The following is a 22,703-nucleotide window of genomic DNA, read 5'->3' as shown; positions in this document are numbered from 1 at the left end:
GCGGCAGCCAGCCCGTGCCCTTCGAACAACCCCGTATAAAGCAAGGACCATGTCAGTAAGCGCACTGCTACTGCATGTCGTCGACCCCCCTAAGTAAAAACGAGACGCTTTCGTCTCCGACGCAAATGCCGGAGAGCAACACACACATCACGCCGGCTAAACGAAGAACATCACTGCGGCTGAGCCAGACCCCGCAGCAGAGGACGCCGTCACTGTCCGATTCGCCAATACCGGTTCTTACTCCGCCAGCCCGGCCGCCAGAGCACCGCGAGACGCCCAGGAAGACGCCGCGAAGCACACGCACCGCTATTCAAAAGCCTGCGGGCGTCACCAAGGCTCCGGCAAAGCCGCCTAAGTCCCGAACAGTACGGAAAAAGGCCCTGTCGAATGCACTGGCCAAGGACGAGAAATTGAAGCACACTGCCGAGCAGAAACAGCCAGTTGCTGCAGAGACAGAAACTAAATGAAAAAGATAAAGGCTACGCGGGCGTAACTATATACATATTTAAACATTCGATACCCACTTAACGAATCCGGCTCAGCGCACCCACCGAGCTGTCAATGATACTACCCAGCGATTCGCGGTCATCAGCAGCGCCGTCATTAAACGTGTTCACCTGAATATTAACGTCGCCCACGCTGGTCGTCGTGGCCCGGTCAATGCGCATAACAACTGGTCTCTGGTGAGCCGTCTCGGCTCCAGCCGGGATGGGCTCGTTTCGGGGCATCCGAGCAACGAAGCCGGCAACCGCAGCAGGCTTGGTACCCTGCTTGGGCAGGACACGGCCCCGCACGGGCTTGGAGGCAAAAATACCCTCCGGAGTGTTGTGGGCAACTCCCTTGAGCTCGTAGCTCAAACCAATGACTGTGGACGACACGCTGGGATCGTTAGGACCCATGTGTGAGCTTGAGGGCAGACCCATGAAGCTCTCTAACACACCTGGCAGCCGCGATGCCGGGCGATTCGCCGTGGCTGCGTCTCCCATCCGAGTGGAAAACGCAGGACGCTTAGGGACCCGGCTAGCAGCAGTGGAATCGACAAAGTGCTTGTACTCCGAGCGGCGGTCGCGTGCACTCTCAATAACGTGCTTTCGCTCCTTCTCCGACATGCGAGCCAGGCTTTTGGCCAGTCGATCACCGGCTGCAAAAAGAGATGGAAACTCGGGGTTGGGATGCAAAACAACTGGGAACCCAAGCTCGTTGAACTTCTGTAGACGGCGAGCAAACGCTGCATTATAATTCACATCGGGAATACCCATAGGCGTATCCAGTCTGTTAACCGTCATAAGCTTGGCCTGGGCCTTGTCGGGAATCGGCGACTTGAGACCCCAGTTGTGGCGGAACTTGGCGGCAGATGTCGTCTCAATAGCCTGGCGGCGAGGAACATTCTTGCTCCGTACTTTCACGCCCTTTGGCGGCAGCGAAAACAGCTTGGACTGCCGGACCAACTCGCGAAACTGAGCCATGGAAAATTAACTAACGAGAGATCTCTTTGTCAGCGGCGGAATTAAAAAAGCTCGATGAAAAAAAAAGTGGAAATGCAAATATAAAAATCTAAAACTGATCGCTGAGTTCTAAACGAGGTGCAATATTCATAGCCATTAGTTCCTGGAACAGCAGCTTGGCCGCATACGGTATTTTCAGTGTGACCAGGTGCTCGCTGCTCTCGCAGACGGCGCAGAAAGAGTTCGAGCCCATGAGCCCGCATTTCTGGCAAACATCGACCTCGAAGACGTCAGAGGACAGCATGAGACGCTCAAGCAGGAGCTGCGACGCACCGTAGGCAATAACGCAGTCGCGCTCCATTTCGCCCAGACGCAGACCACCGTCGCGCGACCGACCCTCTGTCGGTTGACGGGTCAGCACCGCTCGGGGACCGCGTGGCCGGGCATGCATTTTGTCCATGACCATATGCTTGAGTTTTTGATAGTAGATGGGGCCAAAGAAGATGTACGCTTCCAGCGGCTCACCAGTGATGCCAGAGTACAGCATGTCTTTGCCAGAGTAGTTGTAGCCGTGGTCAATAAGAATCTGGGACATGTCGGCTAGTTTGGAGCCGCCAAAGCAGGTTCCGTACTGCAGGTCTCCGCTAAGAATACCGGCCTTGCCGCTAACCATTTCAATCATTTTACCCACAGTCATACGCGAGGGGAAACCGTGGGGGTTCATAATGATATCGGGGCAAATGCCTTGATCATCGAACGGCAGATCTTCTTGCTGAACAATAATACCACACACACCTTTTTGTCCGTGTCGAGACGAGAATTTGTCACCAATCTCCGGTCGGCGGGTCTGGCGGAGCAACACTTTGATGAGGGGCTGCTCACTCTCACTTGACGAAAGCATCACCTTGTCGATATAGGAAGGCTCGGGCCCCTTGTATGTGACCGGGGTTTCCCGGAAATCGAGAATTTGATTGTTAGCATTCTCACCGAGCATTTTGTCGTCACCTGCCATAGGCACAGCTTTGTTGATATAAACTTGGCCGTTGTCAATGCGAGCTCCGACTTCAGCCAACCCGTCTGGTCCTAGAACCTTGTGGGGGTAGACTGGAACCGGCGGCTCGCCTTCTCTCTGCTTGTAGCTGTCAAACTTGATACCTTCCAAACGATCAGAAGTTTGGTTCGGGTAGCGCTTCAGCACAGCAGTAGCCTTTTTCATTACCTGGCACCGACCAAAGCCTCTATCAATAGAAGACTTGTTCAAAACAAGTGCATCTTCAATATCGTAACCTGAATAACTCATGACAGCAACAATGGCATTCTGTCCGGCAGGCAGCTTGTCATAGTCAATCAACTCGATGGTCTTTGTCTTTACCATGGGCTGTTGAGGATAAACCATCAAATAAAGCAACGTGTCAATACGACTGAACTGGTTGTATGCAATAGCACCAATAGCTTGTTTACCCATAGCACATTGATAAGTGTTACGAGGGGACTGGTTATGGTGGGGATAAGGGATCAGCCCAGCAACTGCACCAAGCACCGTGAAAGGTTCAATTTCGAGATGCGTGGTATCAGCACAGATGTCACGCTCATAGAGTGCAATAAAACTGTCGTTCTCCTCGTTACAGTCCAGGTACTCAACAATGCCAAGGTGGAGCATGTCGTCGAACGACAGATCACCTGCGATCAGTTTGGCGACATGTTCATCTTCAAGAAGTGACTTTCCATTCTCAACAATGATTAGAGGCCGGCAAATGCGACCGCCATCAGTAGCAATATGGATCGCGTTGTGGTGAAAGTTACAGTAGATGCTGATAAACTCGGAAATGCGCTTTGTACGACGTAGACGGCGGAAATTGGCAACAAACCGCTTCTGGTGACGTGTGACACCAATTGGTGTACCATTGAGGTAGATACCAAATACATGTGGTGCGTGGAAAGCACTTGCATCAATCATGCCCACTTCCTCCATACCCAGCTGTAAACATGCTCTGGCTATCGGTTCCGGCTCCACGTCGGTTGTGATATGGGTCATCAAAGCTAGGTTCTTTACCAAACCACAAGCTTCTCCTTCAGGTGTATCTGAGGTACACAGCATGCCGAATTGCGAGGGCTGAAGCGCACGAGGGCCCGATACTTTACGTGATTTTTCGAATTGTGAAGAGATTCGGGTCATCATTCCCAAAGCCGAAATGTACGACAAGCGAGAAAGAACATGAGTGACACCAGCACGCTCCATTTTGAAACGTTTAAGCGACCAGTTGCCCGTTGAAATGGCGCGGTTCATACCCATAGTGATATTGGAGCTGTGGATAGTGATGCTCAATAACGCATCAAACTCGTTGGTACGGTTTGGCTTTTTCAAGACCTTGTCAATATTAGCCTTGAAGTCGGTATTGAACTTCTTAAACAAGTCCTCGAACAAAAGCGACATGAGTTGGCCAGCAAGCTCAAGACGCTTGTTCCCGACATAATCACGGTCGTCAACCATAGTGGGATCGGCAATGGCCATAACCACCCGGCGGGTCATTATGCCCAAATACAACGATTTTTCACGGAAGTCTGCTTTGTCCACCTGCACCGGGATGTGGGCAACAATCGTGGTAGCTAGAGCTTCTAACCCCTCCTGGAAAGGCGTCAGTTTGGGGGCATGCATACGACGAACCGTCTTGACTTTAGTCCCCAGGTACTTGAGCGCTTGATGCTGGGTGTGCACACCCATTTTAGCGCAGATCTCAAAGTTGACCGCAAAAATCTCCTGGTATTGGGGGTTATCTCCACAAACAAGCTCCATAATCTCGTAGTCAGTGACTATTCCAGCTGCCTTGAGAATGAGAACAATAGGAATCTCTTCTGAGACGGAATTGTGCTTAAGGTAGATAGCCCCGTTTTTCCACAAAACATATGTCTTGGATTTACGTTCGTGAGTCGATGAGGTGACGGAGGCCTGAACGATCTGCTTCGACTGGTCAGTCTCAACTAGGATACGGTTCTTTGAAAGCTGTTCCTGGACCAAAATAACTTTTTCTGTTCCGTTTACGATAAAGTATCCACCGGGATCGAGAGGACACTCATTCATGGCGGCCATCTCGACCTCTGATTTACCATTTAAAACACACTTTGAGCTTCTCAACATGATCGGCATGCGTCCAATTTCTAAATTACGGTGAACCACAATTTGTCTACCCCGTGTGTACTCGACATCGACAAAGATCGGTGCGGCGTATGTCAGATCCCGAAGACGACATTCATGGGGAGTGATGGAATTCGAGAACGAGTTGAGATCTTTACGCTGTGGAGGTCCAATATGAATGTCGAGGTATTTTAAATAAAACTCAGGGTCAACGTCACTCAAGATTTTCTCGTTGGCTTTGACGATTTTCCTGATGTCTGTTTCAATGAAATAGTTGAAAGAATCCAGATGCTGTTTAACCAAGCCTTTCACTTTTAAAAAGGCAGGAACTAGGTTCCATTTATCTTTTACAGTCTTAACTTCGTCAGTTAAGGACTTGCCCTTGTAGATAGGCTTCACAAGCTCCTCCATCAGTTAAAATGGAATCGAGAAAAAAATCTCGCTGACATAATTTGTATTTCTCAGGGTCGTGGTCGCGAGGAGTTCCAAAACCTCCTATCCTAGGGGGATCGGCGGTTGCGAGCAACTGGCTTTTAAATGATGTATTTGAACATTTTCCAATGTGACCTGTAGTTCTTTGATGCGTCAACACATAAGCTAGCAGGTCGTAAAATTCCTCAATTTGTTATAATGTACATATGATACTATATTTGACCCCAATCCGCAAACCATTTTGACCGAGTTGAGGATCATGCTCTGACTGGTATCTTTTGGACGTGCGCATACACTACTTAGCATGCACAGCACGTTATACTTTAGGTCAATGATACATCTGGGTGGGCCGATTCAACGGTGCTAGTGAATCAACCGGCCAAAGTGTGTGCTCAGTGACATACGCCGGTGCTCTGCACCGATCTGTCATGAGCATGACATCCTCACCAGCCATCTCCTTGACTGCATATGCAAGTTTGTTGATCACCTTTTCCTGCATAATCGTTAATGTTGACATGTTGACCATGAAACGACTTGAAACTGAACAGCGTTATTCATGCAACAATTTCGGTCCAGCTCATAAAAAAAGCTAAACAAAATCTTTTTATTTACTATAGAAAAAATGCAGACAGATCTTGGGGGTCTGACGGGGGGTGCAAATTGGAGGCAAGGGTTATGCATAATGTACTGCTGGATTCGGTACACGTTCTAGCCCGCCATCTCAAGATGGGGTAATATTTATACTGCACAAGATATGTACGCGTTGTTCGTGCGCTTTCCATTCTTTTAGGCCCCCGCCCCTTGTCACTCCTTACAATCCCAATGAATACACTCTTTTCTTTAGCAGTCCTCGCACTGTTCGACCTGCGTGAAGCTAAAACCGTCATCGTTACGGTAACCGCAGACTATTGTCCCTTTGAGCCTACTGTTGCTACCTCTACTTTGGTGCCAGCAACTTCTTCCCCAGCTGACTCCACACTGGTGCCCGTAACATCATCACCTGCTGCTGTTTCTTCGCTCTCGCCTGAGACCTCAGGTGGGGCACCAACCTCGTCGAGTAACCTCACACTTTCGCTCGTTAAATCGGCTAATAATGATGCCGTGGCTAGTGGTTTGCCTAAATCCTCTAGTCCGGTGGCTGCACCTACTAATTCCAACGTTGTCACTAGCGTCCTCACCGGTCCTACTGAAACTCCTAATTTGATCGCACCTTCTGATGCGACCACCACCACCGACTCAACTAGTACCACTACTATTACTCGCACTATTACGGAGACGATCACTACGTCTATTGACTACTCGAGCACTGCTAATGCAGGCTCTGTTGCACCTACAGCCGTCTCGCCCAGCTCTAGTGCCCTCTCCACAAGCGGTCTTGAAACCTCATCCCCAGCTGTTACTACCAGTTCTGCTGCGGCTAGTGGTTCAGCGGCTAGTGGTTCTGCAGCCAGTGTTTCCGCAGCTAGTGTTTCCGCGGCTAGTGTTTCCGCGGCTAGTGTTTCTCCCAGCGTCTCTGATCCTGTTACCTCTATCGGCCAGTCTACAACCAGTGCTGTCACTTCGGCTGTTACCAATTCTATTGACCCAGTCGCTACCTCCGCTGCCGATCCGACCACCAGCAGTGGCCCAGCGCCCACCACCAGCAGTGACCCGGCACCAACTACCACTTTGACTACAAGCACTCTCCCTGCCGCTCCTAAGCAAACATTAGATGCATTTGAGCAGGATGTTCTTGACTACCATAATAATGTTCGGGCTATCCACCAGGCCCCCCCTATGGTATGGAATGAGACTATTGCAACCTTTGCCAACAACTATCTCGGCACTGTGATTCCCACGTGCCATTTCGCCCACTCTGGTGGCCCATACGGTGAGAACATCGCTCTTGGTTTTGCCACAACTGATGATGCTATGGACGCCTGGTACGATGAGTACAAGCTTTACAACTACACTGCCGGCCAGTTCTCCGAGCAAACCGGCCACTTTACCCAGATGGTCTGGGTTGGATCTACCAGCGTCGGTTGTGCTCAGCAACAATGTGCGGATGGTCGCGAATACCTCGTCTGTGAATATTATCCCCGCGGTAACATCATCGGATGGTTCACTGAGAACGTGCTCCCGCCTAAATAATCCACAAAAAACATATTGTTATGTATTTTATATAAGAAGAAAATGTCGAAAAATAATCAAAGAACACTAATGAGCTGGTCAATCGCAGCAAGGGTGGTCTGGATCTGCAAGGGGCGGTCTTCCTTTCGAGGCTGGCTCTGAGAGACCGCGTCGACCAGAGTGCGCACACTATACATGATTTCACGTACCACGTAATTAAGCTCGTCTGTATTTCCATCGTCGGCTGCCTTCTGAATAGTATGGACGGCAGTAAAGCCCAGTTTACCGATCTCATTGATCAGGTTGACACTCGACGCGGTCAGCTGGTTAACTTGGTCACCATTCAAACAGGTTGTACCCAGCACGTCACGAAGACCCTTGATTGAGGTTTCGAGGGGCTGTAGCGAGGCACGAATTGCATCGGGGTGCACATGATCCGCCATAAACGCCAAACGAACTTGCTCGACCAGGAAAGTGATATCTGCGAACCCATTGGAAATGTTTTTCACACCGGCATCAGTGCTATCACAAGTCGCGGCAGCAAACGAGCCAGCAAAAAGGGCAATTGGTATAGTGAATCTCATGGTGGGCGCTCCAGAATATGCCACGGCCTTTTATCCTTGAGTAGCCATGTGTTATAAAACTTTAACTGAGCTCTATTTCCGTCTTCAAAAGTTTGGCGAGCTCGGAAATAGGAACAAAACGGGCTCGAGGAAACTCGGTTCCGGCCCATAAAGACATATCCTGACTGTTTTTTCGTTCACCAGCTTGCTTGCGAAGGCTGGCCGTGTAAGCGTTTTGAACAGGATAAGGGAAGTAAGGTTTGTCTTTGCTTTCGCTAATAAAACGATTGACAATTCCGCGAGCATGTTTTCCCGAAAACGATGGGGTGAGAGTAGTTGTGTTGCCCATGTTTCCCTTGAGAGCATCAACCCAGGCCTCGGCCAACTCGCTTTCGGGAGCAGCCAGGAATACCGTTCCCAATTGCACGAGCGCCACACCTTTGTGCAAGTAGCGTGCGGCGTCTACACCATCCATAATGCCACCGGCGGCGATAACGGGAACATTAATTTCGGGCAAAACCTGATCGACCAGTTCAGCCAAAGGGATACCCAGGTTCGAGGTCAAAAAGTTCCCGCGATGTCCACCGGCTTCAATTCCCTGTAAACAAATAGCATCGGCACCAAGTTTCTGCCAAGTCAAGGCCTCATCGAGACTGGTGGCCGTGCCGATGACCTTGATGCCATTGTCGTGACATGCGTCGAGCTGGCTCTGGGAGATGATATTGAAGGTGAAACTCAAAATGGCTGGCTTACACTCAAGCGCAGCGGCAAATTGCTCGTCAAAGCTATGGGCATAAGTGGTTGGAACAGCGAAATCGTAGTTGTACTTTGCCGAATAGTCTCTGAGCCACTCGGCAGCACCGCAGGCAGCATCAAACTCCGGATTGTTGTTTACGACGAATAGGTTGATGTTGAATGGCTTAGAGGTAGCCGCCCGGATCTCGCCGACACTTTGGCGAATGGCATCTGGCGACATCATGCCGGCACCCAACGATCCCAGCATGCCATTCTGCAGACTGGCAATGACTAGCCGGGCCTTGGAGACGCCAGCCATAGGCGCCACCATGACCGGCAATTGCAGCATCAATTCATTAATCCACATTACAAAGGATCTAACCAGCGCGATCCCTTAAAAGTGTGGGGAGGCAAAGCGCGCGGACCCGAACCCGGCTATCGGGGTAAGGGTAGTAACACCAGAGATTTTGGCAGTTTTCCATCTGCCCAAACCTTGCATTGAGTCATGCTTCGAGCTGCCCGTAATTATAGCACGGTGAAGACACTGACCATTGGTCTGATTCCTGGTGACGGCATTGGCCGCGAGGTCATTCCTGCTGGACGGGCCATTCTTGAGAATTTGCCCGCCGAGGACGGCCTCAAGTTCGAGTTCCTGGAGGCTCCGGCCGGATTCGATCACTTTAAGAAAACCGGCACTGCTCTGCCCGATGAGACGGTTGAGATGCTCAAGGCCAAGTGCCAGGGTGCGTTGTTTGGTGCTGTGTCTTCCCCCACCACCCGTGTCGAGGGCTACTCGTCGCCAATCGTAGCATTGCGCAAGAAGCTTGGTCTGTACGCCAATGTGCGACCGGTTAAGAGCGTTATGGCTAGCGACAAGATCACCGATCTTGTGATTGTGCGCGAGAACACTGAGGACTTGTATGTCAAAGAGGAGCGTACGTACGAGCGCGAGGACGGCAAGGTTGCTGAAGCAATCAAGCGCATAACTGAGTCCGCTTCGAGACGTATTGGCGCTATGGCCATGCAAATTGCTGTTCAGCGCCATGGTATGCGCCAACTTGATCCTGGTGCGTCCCACCATTCTCCTGATGCGCAGGCTATTTTGACAGTAACCCACAAATCAAACGTTCTTTCTCAGAGCGACGGCCTGTTCCGGGAGACCATCAAGCAGGAGTATGCGGAGCTGCAGTCCAAGGACTCCAAGTACAAGGTTGTTGATCTTCAGGAGCAGATTGTGGACTCTATGGTCTACAAAATGTTCCGCAATCCCGAGGACTTTGACGTTATTGTTGCTCCTAATCTGTATGGTGACATTTTGAGTGATGGCGCTGCCGCTCTGGTTGGCTCCTTGGGCGTTGTTCCCTCTGCCAACGTCGGCGACGAGTTTGTCATTGGCGAGCCCTGCCATGGCTCTGCTCCGGACATTGAGGGCAAGAACATTGCCAACCCGATTGCTACCATTCGCTCTACTGCTCTGATGCTTGAGTTCCTGGGCTACCCTGTGCCGGCCGCTCGCATTTACAAGGCCGTCGATGCCAATTTGATTGCTGGTGTTTGTACCCCTGATCTTGGCGGTACTGCCACCACCACTGAGGTCGTCGAGGATGTTATCAAGCGTCTTTAAATAGGAGTTTATATATGTTTAAAATCTCATGCACGATGCTGATTCATTCATGGAAGCTAAACGCAAATCGCCCGACGATGATATCTTGGAGATTGTTGATATTGCCGACGATGAGCAGCCCGCTTCTGCTCCGTTGGTGAATTTTAAATGCCCCATTTGTATGGATACGCCAGACGTCCTGGTGGTAACCGAATGCGGTCACCTGTACTGCGAAAACTGCGTCTTTCATGCTCTACGGAGTGCCCGAAACTCGACAAAGACCTCTGGACAATGCTCAATTTGTCGAAAAACAGTAAAGTACAGCAACGTAAAGTACTTGGAGATCCGCTTAGCGGGACAGGGAAGTGTCAAGTGGAAGGACAAGCGGCCCAAAAACAAGCGAGAGAAAAAGACCGACCCTGACGGCCGGAAGAACTTGTCAGAAGAAGCATCGACTGCTCAACCGGAATCAAAGCAGGCAGACCCAGAGGTAACAGAACCGGGGGCCGATCGAACAGAGTCTCCAGAAAAACGACCCTAAAATCTAACTATAAATATTTATATGCGCTCAAAGCACGCAGCAAAAAAGCCAATTCCTCCATCTTCTTTGGGATTGACTCTTACACAAGACTCAGCCAGCTCAGCGGCATTTTCCATACCTTCAAACTCTTGCACATAACCCCGGCGGGGCCATCCGGGCAAGACGCTTTCACGCGAGCGCAGCCGCCACTCTTTAGCGATTTCAGGCGTCTCCAGAAGACGACGAACAACCTGCTCGTTCTCGATACTATGAATTGAACATGTAGAGTAAACTACAGTCTCAGCAGGAAACTTGAGGGCGTGGCTTACAATGATGTACTGGAACTCGGACAGCTTATCCAAACGCTGGCTATTTTGGGTTTCTTGTTCTGATCCCAAGCCTGCACGACCAAAAATACCCGAACCACTGCACGAGGGATCAACAACGAGTCCTTTTACATCGGGGTAGTCGCTGGGCTGGGCCTGGGTGAAATCTTGAATGTTCACATTGATCCTATCGCTCAAGCCCGCAGTACCAATCATTTTTTGAAGAATGGCTCCACGTTTGGGGTCTCGCTCGAACGCAGTGACCTTTTTCGCATAGCCAGCCAATTGAGTAGTTTTGTTGCCGGGAGCGGCACATGCATCAATATACTCAGCATCCGAGCTGGGATTCAAGATCGTGACGGGAAAGCAAGATGCTCTATCTTGAATGATCAATTGACCAGAACGATACAATGGCATTTTTGCCACCGGGTAAGAAGGGTGCAACCCATACAGGCCGGGAACAAAGTCGTCTTTGTAAAAAGCCATCTTATGCACTTTGAACGTTTCCACGCGAGTCATGCCCGCAGCAACAAACGCCTTTTCGAGGTCTTCAGGGCTGGCCTTTACCGGGTTGCAGCGAAGCCATCTCACAGGTGTTTCGTCCGTTTCGTCCTGAACCAGCCCGTGCTTGACCTTGTACTTGACGAACTCGGCATTGAGCCGGGTCTTGTGACGCATCACTGCGTCTTTCTCTTTGCATTTACCGCACGCAAGCTTCCCACCTTTCGAGAGTAACAGATCGTGAACCATCACCAAAGCCACGGGCAGCGTCAACGCCTTTTCGTACTTGAGAATGTGCGATGCGGTGATCACTGCGCTCAGCAATGTTTTGTACTGTAACGTCCCATAAACTAAAGCAAACAGCCGCTTAGCCTGGGGACCACTATTTTTTGCGAAAATGCGGTTCTTTAATGACCCAGGGCCGCTGTCCAAGTAGGCTGCAGCCTGTTGGTAGATCATGGAAAAAAAATTGATGGTAATCAAGTGGAATTTAAATATCTACACGTCGTATTTTTTCGAATACCCAACTCCCAGTAGAACTCCACTAAAGTCGTTGTATGCTAGAATTTCAAACACAATGTCCAGACTGATCTGGACCAATCTCAAAAAAACTACTGTAGCATAGCCGTCACCCCCGCTGAGGTAGTGGCCCTGGAAATGCATGAAAAGGAAAAGGACCACAAGATAGGCAGCACCGATTTTTCCACGCGTTCTTTGCAGAGGACAATTGTGACGGGAAAGAATATACATCCATAGTAGGGTTAAACCGACGTATAGTGCGGCAGAGTTACCATGCCAGCTCACCGAGTCAGAAGCGGTTATGTACACGGACAGAGCAGCTGCCAAAATGCGAGCGAGACCAGTGGTTAGAACTAGAGGCGACTTGTCCAGCATGAGCCACCATATTATTACTGATATGAGACTGGGCAGAATAGACACAGCATGGTACAGCTGGATTAGCGATTTGGAAGGGTAGAATGAGGACAAAGCGGACGGCGACAGGGTCGCAAACCGTGAAAGAACTAAACCGCCCGCGTACCCGAATATTCTGAACCCGACTGCCGCTATGGGCGCCAATCTCGCCTGCAGCATTTACCAAATCAGATTGGAGGACGTCGCGTAAGCGGGAGACATGAACTAGATATCTAAAATATACAAAAGAGACTATAGCTAAGAGCTGCGTTCGCGCTTCCAACTTTGAGGGATATCGAATTCGCACGGGCGCCAGCGCCGAGGCGGAAGAGGATACCCAAAAGCCCTTTTAGGGATGCGTAGAGTCAAGGGAGCTAGGAGTTCGGGCGAGTTGTCGCTGCTGCTGGTGTTTGGACCAGGGTTGGGCGGGGCAGATTGCCGTTTTTTGGGCCGCGATGCTTTTCGGGTGGCCGCTGTGGGCGGTGTGGATTTTTCACGGCTACGCTGGCGGTCTTTTTCCCGCTCGCGTTCCCGACCGCGCTCTCGTCGCTTGAGCCGCTCGAATCGACTGAGGAAAAGACCCATCTCAGCCAACGCCAGCTCCCTTTTTCTTTCCAATTCACTAGTATCATTTGTATTGTCGATCTTGACGATTCTATAAATGTCTCGCCGCCAATGCGGCGCCAATAAGACCTCTCGTTGCGCCGTAACCTTCTCGGCATCCACCATGAGCTGTTGGAGATCCAGGTGCTGCATACGCTTTTCATTCCGCTCCATTCGTCTGTGATGGCCAATGAAATCCGATATTGGCAGTACGTCTCCGTCTTGTGATTCCGGCAAAGCCTCAGGCGTTCGATTTGGCGCCAGGGGAGGCAGAAGAGCTTCATGTGGTTCTTTTTTGGTCACCTCGCCATTATGGTGCCGCCGGCGCGGGCTGTTGGCGCTCGGAGCTGCACTGCCGACCAGCACAAGTGGGGCATCGTAGTCGAAATAGTTGAGGTCGTATTCGAAAAGTTCTCCTTTTTGTTTTGGTGCCCTTAATTTGCGACCTTCATCGGTCATAAAGGATGACCTGCTGACGTAGGAGTCGAGCTGATATTATGATCAGATACGATTATTATATTTTGTTATGAATCGCTGCTAATTTAAATTTGCATTCTTTCCGTTCGTTTTAGATCTCTGCGGCTTTTTCATTTTTCTCAAAGTCCTACACACTTGTCAGCATGAAGCTCTTGACTAGACTTCGTTTGAAGGTATTTGGTGATAAACGCTCGTTGCCAATAGCTGTTCTGGCAGGACTCTGGATAGCGCTTGTGTTTTATGCCGAGTGGTATCGTCCGTTAGCGCGGCTGCGGGCGTGCAATTGGAATGATAGTTTGGACGCTACACGTGTTCTGCTCCTGGCAGATCCGCAACTTATAGACTACAACACCTATCCCGGCCGGAGCAGATGGCTATTGAAACTGTCGCAGACAATTGTGGACAGGTACTTGGCCAAGAATTGGCGTGCAATGCACAAAGTTCTTGATCCAGACACCGTGGTGTTTCTAGGCGATCTGTTCGACGGTGGCCGCGAGTGGGAGAATGATGTTTGGCTGGACGAATACGAACGTTGGAATAACATCTATCCGCAAAAACCTGGAATCCGCACCTATATGAACTTGCCCGGAAATCATGACATTGGGTTTGGCGACACGGTTGTGCCAGCTGCTTTAGATCGGTTTAGAGCATATTTCGGTGAACCCTCTTCCCACCACGAAATTGGAGGCTATACAATTGTGTTTCTGGACACAATCTCCATGTCCAATACCAAAAGTCCGTTTATTTACAACCCTCCGCGGGAGTTTCTTGGAAACTTATCTACAACCACGAATCCCAATCTTCCTCGCATTTTATTCACTCATGTACCTCTTTTCCGGCCACCAGGAAGTGATTGCGGCAAGCACCGCGAGTCTCAAATGGACCTTCCCTACTCTAAAGGGTACCAGTATGTGACGCAAACCTCTCCGGAGCTCACAGAGTTCATTTTGACTCAAGTTCAACCCCAAGCAGTTTTCTCTGGCGATGACCATGATGCATGCCATGTTTTACACAAGTACGGGACCAAAAGTGCCGACGAGTTCACCGTCAAGTCATGCTCCATGGCTATGGGAATAGACCGACCAGGTGTCCAGCTGCTATCGCTTAATGGATCCAATGGATACACTACGTCAATCTGTCTTCTTGCCCATCCATTCGCCCCATTCATTTATTATACTCTTGCAGCCATCGCGTCAATGCTGCTTCTAGCAGTGCGTCACTGGCCAACCAGAAATTATCTGCCCGTCGCTGAAAAGAAAGTCCAACCCCTCACAAAATATGCTGTTGTCAAAAGTATGGCACCAGAAACACTCGTTTTAGCCGCCAGCTGGCTGGCCGCGCAGATTTATATTTCAAGGTGGATATATAGCAGCATGTAAATAACTAGTACCAGCCGTAACGATAACCAGTCTTGCCCAAGAAAAGCATGTGCAAATTGCGGGACTGGAAGTCATGTCGTTGACCAACGTACATTTGTAACGTTTGTGGTTTGAGACGGGCGAGTCTGCTGTCTCTGAGAAGCGAGGGGAGCATTTGGACATCGGCATAGAAAAGCTTGGCAATTGCTTTGAGGGTCGCAAACGAGTCGGCGACCTCCAGAATCCCCCAATCGCTCACCACAAGCTGCTCGTATGCGTGCAGATCAGCAGCAAGAATACGCCCGCCTACGGGGTTGATGTCCCGGTACTTTTTGATTTGGGTAACCAGGTCATTATATAGGCCGCCAGCCAAGGACACCAAAAAGTTTTGTCTATTCTCCCCGCTGAGTGATTCTTGCGCTTGCTGGCTTACAGCAGTGAAGCACTCGATCACATAACGGCAAACAGCACTAGTGTTTGGCTCAACATGCTCTTTAGGGGCAAAGTCCCGAGGCTTTTGTTTCTGAAACGCCTCGACGGTGCGAAGATGCACAAGCTCGGTAACATTAGAGAGCAGTTCACTGCAGAGATCTTGTGCCGTAATAATGTACTCGTTGATGGTGGATGCCATTTCGTTTTGCGTCGCCTCCATTCCCCGGACCATGGAAAACAATACTGTTCGAACAAACATCGCCAGCATCTGCACGCAATTAGCGGACCGTCGAACGATGTCCAGGAATGCCCAGTTTATCGGCTCGTTGTTGGGAATTTTCAATATTCCTTTAATGGCCCGGTACAATGCCTCATTGATGTAACTCCCGCCAACTTCCCGGATCAACGTGTTGAAAAGCTCGACGGCATCGTGAGGAATCCGGGCAGAAGGTGACAAGACTTGTTCTCGGCCGACCGCCTCAGCAAATGCAGCTAGCACTGTACGCATATCGTCTAACACAAGTTGAGGATCTTCCCACGGGAGTGAAACACGTTTGCGCACGGTATTGCCTCTCTCAAGACGAACAGCACGCATGAATTTGTCCATTCTCGAGTCTTCAATATCAGTTTCTGCAGCACTTGCTGCTTCCTCATCTGTGTCGTAGCCACTTCCAGACCCTTCGTTTGTTACTATTCTCTGGAGTTTGTGGGGGCCAGGGGAATCTTCATGGCGGTTTTCGGAATTGTAGAAATACTGGAAGGTGGACGAGATAATCTGTTCAAGATTGCGACGCTCAATAGCAAAGTACTTGTCCATAAACATAACGAACGTGTCATTGAAATTCGAATCCAGCATGAGCGAGAGCTCACCATCTGCGTCGATGTTTTGCTTTGACCAGTGGAACTTAAGAGTTTTCACCATCACGCCAATCAAGTGATAGCAAATATACAATACTCGGACATGTGCTAGTGCCGATCTGCTCTCTGCCTCTTCGATGTACAGAGAGACTTGGCCCTGAATACGCTGGGCAAACGTTCGTTGCATGAACACAGTCAAAACTTGAGCCGGCTGAGGGAAGACTTTACGAATAATATCTGTTTCAGCCATAACGGTATCAACCACGTCATCGACCAGCGACGAAATGGCTTTTTCAAACTCGGGGCACCCCGACTTTAAATCGCTCAAATGTGCCCACATCTCTTCATTGTGCAAAGCCGAGTTATCATCAATTTTGTCAATTTGCATAAAAAAGTCGTGCTGGTTCACAAACGCTTGTACAATAGAGGCACCACCGTTAAAGTCGTGCAAGACGTGGGCGATTTCCTTCATGCCTAGCAGGTCGAATGATGCGTAGGCATCTTGAAAGAGTCCTACAAAGTGGGTCTCCAGATGCTCGGCAAACTTATCAATGTCGTTTTCGGCTTTCTCGCTTCCCGGTATATCGCCGATTTTGCGAGCGAGCAATTGCAATTGTCCAACAATCTGAGCGCAATGTCTACGATCGGTAGGGTTCTCCGACGTCCACAGGCGGTGCAACTCGGGACACTCACCTCGGTTCAAAAAACTGACATAGTACTCAACCAAGCGGCGACTGGTGCGGGCCTTCTGGTGCATTGCACTAATGCGTTCGAGGCGGTCACCCACAAAATTTGTGGCTCGAGTCACGTCGCTTACCTGCTCGTCGAGCTGCTTGATCTGGGCAACGGCATTGTCAACATTAGTAGCGAGCCCTAGGACAGACTCGTTGAAGTCATCTCGCAGACCATCGGCAGCGGTTCCTGCGGCATCTTCTCCATGTTGTGCGACATCCCGGAGCCGTTCAAGTTCACTGAGCACTGCCTCAAAAGTACGAATGTACGGCTTGGGATCCAAAACTTCGTCCTCAATACCCGCGTCCTTCTGAGTGCTTCTTAACTGCTTGATGAAGTCTTTAGCATTGAAATCAACCGTCGAAAATCTGTCCAACCTCAGCAGTTGCCGAATAGACTCGTCCAGCCCGTACAGGCTCATTCGGGAGTTTGTGCTGACAAGAACCGAAACCGCACCGAACTTGAGTGAATTAGTTGAAAGATGAAAGAATTAAATACATTATGTACGCCGCTTTTTCGATCCGTAGAGTAGAACTTGAGTTTCTGCATTGAAGTGGTCAATGTCTAGCAGCTGCTCATAAACCTCTCGCCCGCCCTCAAAGTCGGTTTCATACCGGGAGATTACTCGGCCGGTGTCGAGTTTGTGCAATTCGTCCCCGGTATCACCGCTGTTCGCCAAAAGAACTAGTCTCAAGCCATATAATGCAATAAATATAGCGATAGACTCAGATGTATACTCTGTATCCAACAAGTCGCAGGAGTAACATATGTCTTCGATGCTCTTGACTATAGCAGAAACATCCCGCTGATCTATCCGGGCGATAGTGAGCGAGTTGATAACAACAGTGGCATATGCTGGTGTGCAATGCTTGAAAGACTTCAGCAAACACTGGATCATTGTTTTCAATGAAGTCGCCTGAGTGCGAAGAATTTCCCACAAGCTCGCAACTAGCTTGGGCGATACAGGGCCTGTTCCGCACTGCTCATGATATTCAATCGCCAACTGCAGGCCCTCTGGTAGTTTCTGCTCCACCACCGAACGCCAGCGACTTACCATAAACGTGAATGCGCGCAGTGCTGTCTTGGATATCTCCAAAGACTGCGCTGTGGTCAACGCAACGACCGCAGGGATACATTCGTGGGCCTCCACGCGTCCAGATTCAATTGCCTGAGTTAGCAGCCGCACAGAAATAGCAGCAAATGCATCTTCAGATGCCAGTGTGCGTCGAAGAATCGGCTCCAAGTACTTTTGAAGCAGTCCAGCTGCAACAGAATCCTGTGTCGCTTCGGACGAGTTGCTGTGCAGTAAGCTGTCGCCCATTTCTTTTGGGGCAGTTTGTGCTTTGATTTCAAGCTTGTCTTCCTCGTTTTGGAGAAACTCTAGCAGCAACAGAATGAAGATATTCCATTCTTCGCTGGAAGGTTTGACAAGAACCTCGGTGCTCAATATGCCGGCAACTCTGGGCTCCAGAAACATTTCCGGGTATCGTGTACATGTTTTTATAAGACAGACAACCGACGCAAGTCTTAGACGGCTGCTATCAGTCTTGATCAGTTTAATCAGAGTATCAATCAGCTGATCCTTAAGGGGATGGGGATGCTCAGGTCCCACCCAGAATCTTACTGCTGCGGTCATGAGTAGTAGGAGTTGGGACACGACCACTGATGTCTCTGCGCTTTTCAAGTCCTTTTGTTTTGCATAATGTGAGAATGCGTTCTTTGTGAGATTTTTCAATGATAGCAGTCGCGTCTTGCGATCGGTCATGTTCCCATACTGACACAATTCCCAGAGAATAGGACCAGAATACTCGACCTCCGGTTCGGAGAAAATCTGCATTTTGCTCAATAGAAGAGGAAAATAATGAGCAATCACTCGAGGACTGATAATAATGCGGGGTGTCGCACTGAGAGCTGCGTTGAGCATGCGTAACGCAATGAGTCGGTGCTGGGGGCCTTCACGGCTACTACAAGCCAAAGAAAATAAAGAAGCAATTTTACTTGTGGGCACGTAAAATCCGTTAGCTTCCAAAATAACAGAGGCCGCTTTCAGAGATGAAAAGTTTGGTTTACTACCTTCACCAATAGAGTCCAGCAAGTAGCCTACCAGGTTGCGAATATTTTCACGTTTACTTTTTTCAAAAGGTAAAGTCACTAATGTCAGACGTAAGAATCGTTTTAGGAGCCAGGGATACGGTGCTTCTGATGTGTGCGTCTCCAAAAGCATACTAGACAACAGCTGCAACTGCTTTGAGCCCTCGGCGCTCTGGTTGAATACCAGGTCTTGAAGTAACTCAAGTCCAAGTTTTGACACGGTTGCTTCTCCATCTCCTGAAGCTCTGAGCAAGGCCTTCCAAGCAAGGATTTTCAGTTCATTAGAATCTGTCTGTAGAAACACTTCAAACAAGAATTTCGAACAGCGTTTCTTGTATGCGGCTAGCCCGGGACTTGTTAGTCGTGAAATAGCCTTTTCAATAAGGTTGATATTGGCATCAATGGATGTCACAGAAACATAACGAATGATAACCAGCATTGCACCATCACAAACTGAAGGTGGCCCATTCTGGATACAGAAAATGAGCTTTTCCTCAATTCGCTCGAAAAACGACGAATTCGTCTCAACACACTGCGCCATTAGCTTAAGAATTTCAACTTGGCTCTTATCTGCCACGTTGCCCTCGTAAGTGATGGCCAGCATCACCTCCATAATCTGTTCGTAGTAGTTTCCTATTTGCCATGTTCGCAAAATTTTGAACCATAATGACTGTGGTACACGTCTGTATCCAATATACGGCGGAGATTCAGTGGTCAAACGAGCATAAAATTCGAGATAAGAGACCGACTTACTAGGACGGGCACACAAGGTCGAGGCCAAAAAATTAGCAGTTGAGAGCTTCTGCATTCTCACCAGTTGATCAACAACAGTGCCCACTACTGATATATCAGGCTGGCTCTTGTATACGTGGTATAAAGCGCTTTGGACGGTCTTAAGTATGTCCAGTAAGAAAACCATGAATGAGCGCTGTTTCATGTATAGGGGGCTGGCGTGGAACAGAAGACTGATGAAACAGGATATAAATAATTGGCTCGCAGGCCACTCTGCAAAAGGCAATGCTGCTGCCATGTCTTCGACAAGACATTGGGTCAGCACTCTGATGGGGCTAGCTTTGGAGCTTGTGTGACACGCCTCAATAAGGAATTGAGAAAGCAACACACAATACTGAGTTGCCTCTTTATTAGCAGCTTGACATGCTTTCTCGAGAGTCTGTTTGTTTCTTGTTTCTGCGGCACGGTGCCACAGCTCCATAGGAGTTTGGCCGGATTTTTGAATGACTCGCAGAACCAGACCGACCACTACGTGGATGGAACCTGATCCTGGAGCAAAGGAAATAGCAAACCCCCGCCTCCACTTGCCGAGTTTTGAGAGATTATTACAGATGTCGTGTATAATTTCTTTTCTCATCTCGGGAAATGCAGAATAGCAGGCTACAACGAGGTCAGCACACTTTCTACGCGCCTGTTCAAGGACATTGACGCCGTCGTATTTTTTCGGAGCAACGGTCCACGATTGGAAACTAGGAGAAAATATCACAGAATACGCTGCCAACAGTAGAGACAGACTTTGTTGGTCGCTAATGCTCTTGTCTTCGATCAGTTTGACCCAGAAGCACATTACCCATTCGACACCAACAAATGCTTCTAGAGTTCCAGGAATCTCAATAACAACTTCTTTGAAAGCCAGAATAGCAGCATTTATATTTTTGATCGAGTTGAGATGGAGGGCATCGGGTCTTTTGAGGCGGTAGTGCAGTAACGTCTCGCAAGCAGCCAGACACATTGTTAAGTCGCCGTTCAAAAACTTCATAGCTTGTTCAACAATAATTTCAGCGTCTGCAAGGTCAATTGCTTTAGGATTCACGCTATTGAGGCTGCGGTTGAGGTCAATTAGCCGAGAAATAGTTTTTTCAGACAGAAACCGCTTGACTTTGATCTGGTAGAGGTTCGAAGCTACAGTAACGATTTCGCGAGGTGCAGCGGGCCGCAATTCTGGAGATAATTCAGAAGTCACTGATACACCGCAATCTTCATTTTCTTGTTGCGCAATCGGTTCGGGATCAGGTAGTTTGTCCAAAATTAGGCGCGCGAGATTTGGAAGCTCAGCCTCTGAAGCCTCATCTGAATCCCCGTTGAAACACCAGCTGAACGTGGGTACTTGCGCTAAATACCTTTCAGCAAGCTCGTCAAGATTATCTAGTGGTACATCGATGTTTTCGAGATCATAATCAAGAAAATTCACTGCGTGCCAAGTGGCTTCTGTTTTGGGTACTAATAGCGCAGCGGGGTCTAGTGGCAGCCCACCCAAAGGAGTATTTTTCAACAATACCTTGATATTGTCAAAATCAGGCTGTTCTGACATGGCCGTATTGTGGTGTCAGTCTGCGAAATCCTTAATTACACCTTTTTTATTCGAGCTGACGCGTTCTGGTTTCCCAAAAGTTTATTCATCGCATTTCGGCTATGTCTGGGCAGTTTCGAGCCAAAAAGGAACCATTGTTTGGTGCAGTGGACGACGAACTCTATAAATGGCTGGAAGTCATCTACTTGCAATACATTTCAGGTTGGTACCCCAATGTGTCGCCGAATGGCCATTTCGACCAGGACCTTGCTGATTTGCTAGTCAAGGCAGTTTCGGGATTGAAGGAGCGAGGCAAATTCTTGGACAAATTTCAAATGGTCAAGGAACTGACCACGATTCTGGACCACCACATCAGGGACGTTGAGTTTGTGCTGAACAGATCGAGAGTTAGTTCCGAACAGATCCAGACGTACCTTGCGATGAACTCGCACCCGGGAATGGTTGACGGGCAATTAAAACGAGAGTACCTGGATATACTGGCTACCCGACATGTCAATGGGATGTTTAGAGACCTTCCAGAGGGAATTCGGGCGCTGTTAATTGGATTGTTTGGGTTTGTGCTTTGGCAGGTAGTCGACCTTTTGAGCAACTCGTGGACTCTTTATCACCTGTTCATTTCGGTTCGGAAGAATTGTGCAGAAAATAGCAAAAACGATACCCCCAAGAAGAAAACTGAGCCGCACGGCCCGATATACCCAGATCTGGATGCCAACATTACGACATTTTTAGTGCATCGGGGGCACCCGTTGGTCAAGCTCGTTTACGACTCTCTTTGGTGGTTCCACGAAGGCATCAACGCACGCGTGAATGCTCTTGTGTTCAGAAGCTTGGAATCTGTTGACCAGACCCGGGTTGCTAAGCTGTTATGTCGTCTACGAAACAAGGTGTTTCCTAACGGCAAGCTGGTGCATTCTCAGCCACGTCCATCGCTACCGGAGCAAACGGAGCTTGAGATTGAGGCCCAATCCGCAGTCAGCTTTTTCGGAATGCCCCTGTTGTCTATGAAAACGCTACAGCACAAGGCTATTAACCAAAGACTATTGCTCTTCCTGCTAGATTACTTAACCACCACTGTCTGGCCACTCGACGATGTACGAAGCACCTGGAGTGTTTTCCTTCGAACCCCTGGAGAACCAAACGCTGTCTGATTTGTTCTGCTACGGTACGTTGCAAGATTGCACTGTAGATCTCACAGCGGGCCAACGCCGCAAGCTGCAGCAATTAACCCTCATCTCAATGGCTCGCGAACGGACGTGTATATCGTATCCTGACTTACAAACCCAGCTACAGCTGCCAGAGAGTGAAGTTGAGCCATTTTTGCTCGACGCAATGTCAGATGGAGCCATTACCGGATGTTTAGATGCCCAATGCGAAACATTGACGGTGTACTCGTGTGGGGTGCGTAATGTTCGTCCTGATCAGGTGCAAATAGCCAAAGCCAAGGTGGACAACTACCTCGACCGGCTCAGCAAAACGATTGCAACCAACACAGCGCGGCTCACACCGCAGGAGCCTTCTATGGGAGTTAAACGTAGATTAGAGGGCTGACA

The 22,703-nt window shown here is 49.3% G+C and overlaps 16 protein-coding genes across 16 annotated transcripts; 7 read left to right on the top strand and 9 right to left on the bottom strand.

The window, feature by feature from the left end:
- Nucleotides 1-74: 74 nt before the first annotated feature.
- On the top strand, nt 75-467 carry B9G98_03752 (hypothetical protein; the record flags this gene model as incomplete). The annotated part of the gene is made up of 1 exon (XM_024810309.1): nt 75-467. One exon carries the CDS (start codon nt 75-77, stop codon nt 465-467), a length of 393 nt encoding a protein of 130 aa, XP_024666077.1.
- Nucleotides 468-524: 57 nt separating this feature from the next.
- On the bottom strand, nt 525-1,466 carry B9G98_03751 (Uncharacterized protein in HIS3 3'region; the record flags this gene model as incomplete). Its single annotated transcript, XM_024810308.1, has 1 exon — nt 525-1,466. The coding sequence occupies one exon, from the start codon at nt 1,464-1,466 to the stop codon at nt 525-527; it is 942 nt and encodes a 313-aa protein (XP_024666076.1).
- An 88-nt stretch (nt 1,467-1,554) lies between these two features.
- On the bottom strand, nt 1,555-4,989 carry B9G98_03750 (DNA-directed RNA polymerase III subunit RPC2; the record flags this gene model as incomplete). The annotated part of the gene is made up of 1 exon (XM_024810307.1): nt 1,555-4,989. One exon carries the CDS (start codon nt 4,987-4,989, stop codon nt 1,555-1,557), a length of 3,435 nt encoding a protein of 1,144 aa, XP_024666075.1.
- Nucleotides 4,990-5,832: 843 nt separating this feature from the next.
- Nucleotides 5,833-7,140, top strand: B9G98_03749 (Repressed by EFG1 protein 1; the record flags this gene model as incomplete). The annotated part of the gene is made up of 1 exon (XM_024810306.1): nt 5,833-7,140. One exon carries the CDS (start codon nt 5,833-5,835, stop codon nt 7,138-7,140), a length of 1,308 nt encoding a protein of 435 aa, XP_024666074.1.
- A 56-nt stretch (nt 7,141-7,196) lies between these two features.
- B9G98_03748 (hypothetical protein) lies at nt 7,197-7,703 on the bottom strand (the record flags this gene model as incomplete). The annotated part of the gene is made up of 1 exon (XM_024810305.1): nt 7,197-7,703. The coding sequence occupies one exon, from the start codon at nt 7,701-7,703 to the stop codon at nt 7,197-7,199; it is 507 nt and encodes a 168-aa protein (XP_024666073.1).
- A 61-nt stretch (nt 7,704-7,764) lies between these two features.
- On the bottom strand, nt 7,765-8,784 carry B9G98_03747 (putative nitronate monooxygenase; the record flags this gene model as incomplete). Its single annotated transcript, XM_024810304.1, has 1 exon — nt 7,765-8,784. The coding sequence occupies one exon, from the start codon at nt 8,782-8,784 to the stop codon at nt 7,765-7,767; it is 1,020 nt and encodes a 339-aa protein (XP_024666072.1).
- Nucleotides 8,785-8,922: 138 nt separating this feature from the next.
- Nucleotides 8,923-10,041, top strand: B9G98_03746 (Homoisocitrate dehydrogenase, mitochondrial; the record flags this gene model as incomplete). The annotated part of the gene is made up of 1 exon (XM_024810303.1): nt 8,923-10,041. One exon carries the CDS (start codon nt 8,923-8,925, stop codon nt 10,039-10,041), a length of 1,119 nt encoding a protein of 372 aa, XP_024666071.1.
- A 28-nt stretch (nt 10,042-10,069) lies between these two features.
- Nucleotides 10,070-10,561, top strand: B9G98_03745 (E3 ubiquitin-protein ligase complex slx8-rfp subunit slx8; the record flags this gene model as incomplete). The annotated part of the gene is made up of 1 exon (XM_024810302.1): nt 10,070-10,561. The coding sequence occupies one exon, from the start codon at nt 10,070-10,072 to the stop codon at nt 10,559-10,561; it is 492 nt and encodes a 163-aa protein (XP_024666070.1).
- A 17-nt stretch (nt 10,562-10,578) lies between these two features.
- On the bottom strand, nt 10,579-11,826 carry B9G98_03744 (hypothetical protein; the record flags this gene model as incomplete). The annotated part of the gene is made up of 1 exon (XM_024810301.1): nt 10,579-11,826. One exon carries the CDS (start codon nt 11,824-11,826, stop codon nt 10,579-10,581), a length of 1,248 nt encoding a protein of 415 aa, XP_024666069.1.
- A 39-nt stretch (nt 11,827-11,865) lies between these two features.
- B9G98_03743 (hypothetical protein) lies at nt 11,866-12,459 on the bottom strand (the record flags this gene model as incomplete). The annotated part of the gene is made up of 1 exon (XM_024810300.1): nt 11,866-12,459. One exon carries the CDS (start codon nt 12,457-12,459, stop codon nt 11,866-11,868), a length of 594 nt encoding a protein of 197 aa, XP_024666068.1.
- Nucleotides 12,460-12,537: 78 nt separating this feature from the next.
- Nucleotides 12,538-13,341, bottom strand: B9G98_03742 (hypothetical protein; the record flags this gene model as incomplete). Its single annotated transcript, XM_024810299.1, has 1 exon — nt 12,538-13,341. One exon carries the CDS (start codon nt 13,339-13,341, stop codon nt 12,538-12,540), a length of 804 nt encoding a protein of 267 aa, XP_024666067.1.
- A 161-nt stretch (nt 13,342-13,502) lies between these two features.
- Nucleotides 13,503-14,738, top strand: B9G98_03741 (Cell division control protein 1; the record flags this gene model as incomplete). The annotated part of the gene is made up of 1 exon (XM_024810298.1): nt 13,503-14,738. One exon carries the CDS (start codon nt 13,503-13,505, stop codon nt 14,736-14,738), a length of 1,236 nt encoding a protein of 411 aa, XP_024666066.1.
- A 4-nt stretch (nt 14,739-14,742) lies between these two features.
- On the bottom strand, nt 14,743-17,160 carry B9G98_03740 (Exocyst complex component SEC10; the record flags this gene model as incomplete). Its single annotated transcript, XM_024810297.1, has 1 exon — nt 14,743-17,160. One exon carries the CDS (start codon nt 17,158-17,160, stop codon nt 14,743-14,745), a length of 2,418 nt encoding a protein of 805 aa, XP_024666065.1.
- Nucleotides 17,161-17,238: 78 nt separating this feature from the next.
- B9G98_03739 (Sister chromatid cohesion protein 2) lies at nt 17,239-21,153 on the bottom strand (the record flags this gene model as incomplete). The annotated part of the gene is made up of 1 exon (XM_024810296.1): nt 17,239-21,153. One exon carries the CDS (start codon nt 21,151-21,153, stop codon nt 17,239-17,241), a length of 3,915 nt encoding a protein of 1,304 aa, XP_024666064.1.
- Nucleotides 21,154-21,254: 101 nt separating this feature from the next.
- Nucleotides 21,255-22,301, top strand: B9G98_03738 (hypothetical protein; the record flags this gene model as incomplete). Its single annotated transcript, XM_024810295.1, has 1 exon — nt 21,255-22,301. One exon carries the CDS (start codon nt 21,255-21,257, stop codon nt 22,299-22,301), a length of 1,047 nt encoding a protein of 348 aa, XP_024666063.1.
- An 88-nt stretch (nt 22,302-22,389) lies between these two features.
- B9G98_03737 (hypothetical protein) lies at nt 22,390-22,701 on the top strand (the record flags this gene model as incomplete). Its single annotated transcript, XM_024810294.1, has 1 exon — nt 22,390-22,701. One exon carries the CDS (start codon nt 22,390-22,392, stop codon nt 22,699-22,701), a length of 312 nt encoding a protein of 103 aa, XP_024666062.1.
- Nucleotides 22,702-22,703: the final 2 nt, after the last annotated feature.

This window comes from Wickerhamiella sorbophila (genome assembly GCF_002251995.1).
Source record: "Wickerhamiella sorbophila strain DS02 chromosome Unknown contig2, whole genome shotgun sequence".
In the NCBI taxonomy this organism is placed as follows: domain Eukaryota; kingdom Fungi; phylum Ascomycota; class Dipodascomycetes; order Dipodascales; family Trichomonascaceae; genus Wickerhamiella; species Wickerhamiella sorbophila.
This window is presented reverse-complemented; position numbering and strand designations above follow the sequence as displayed.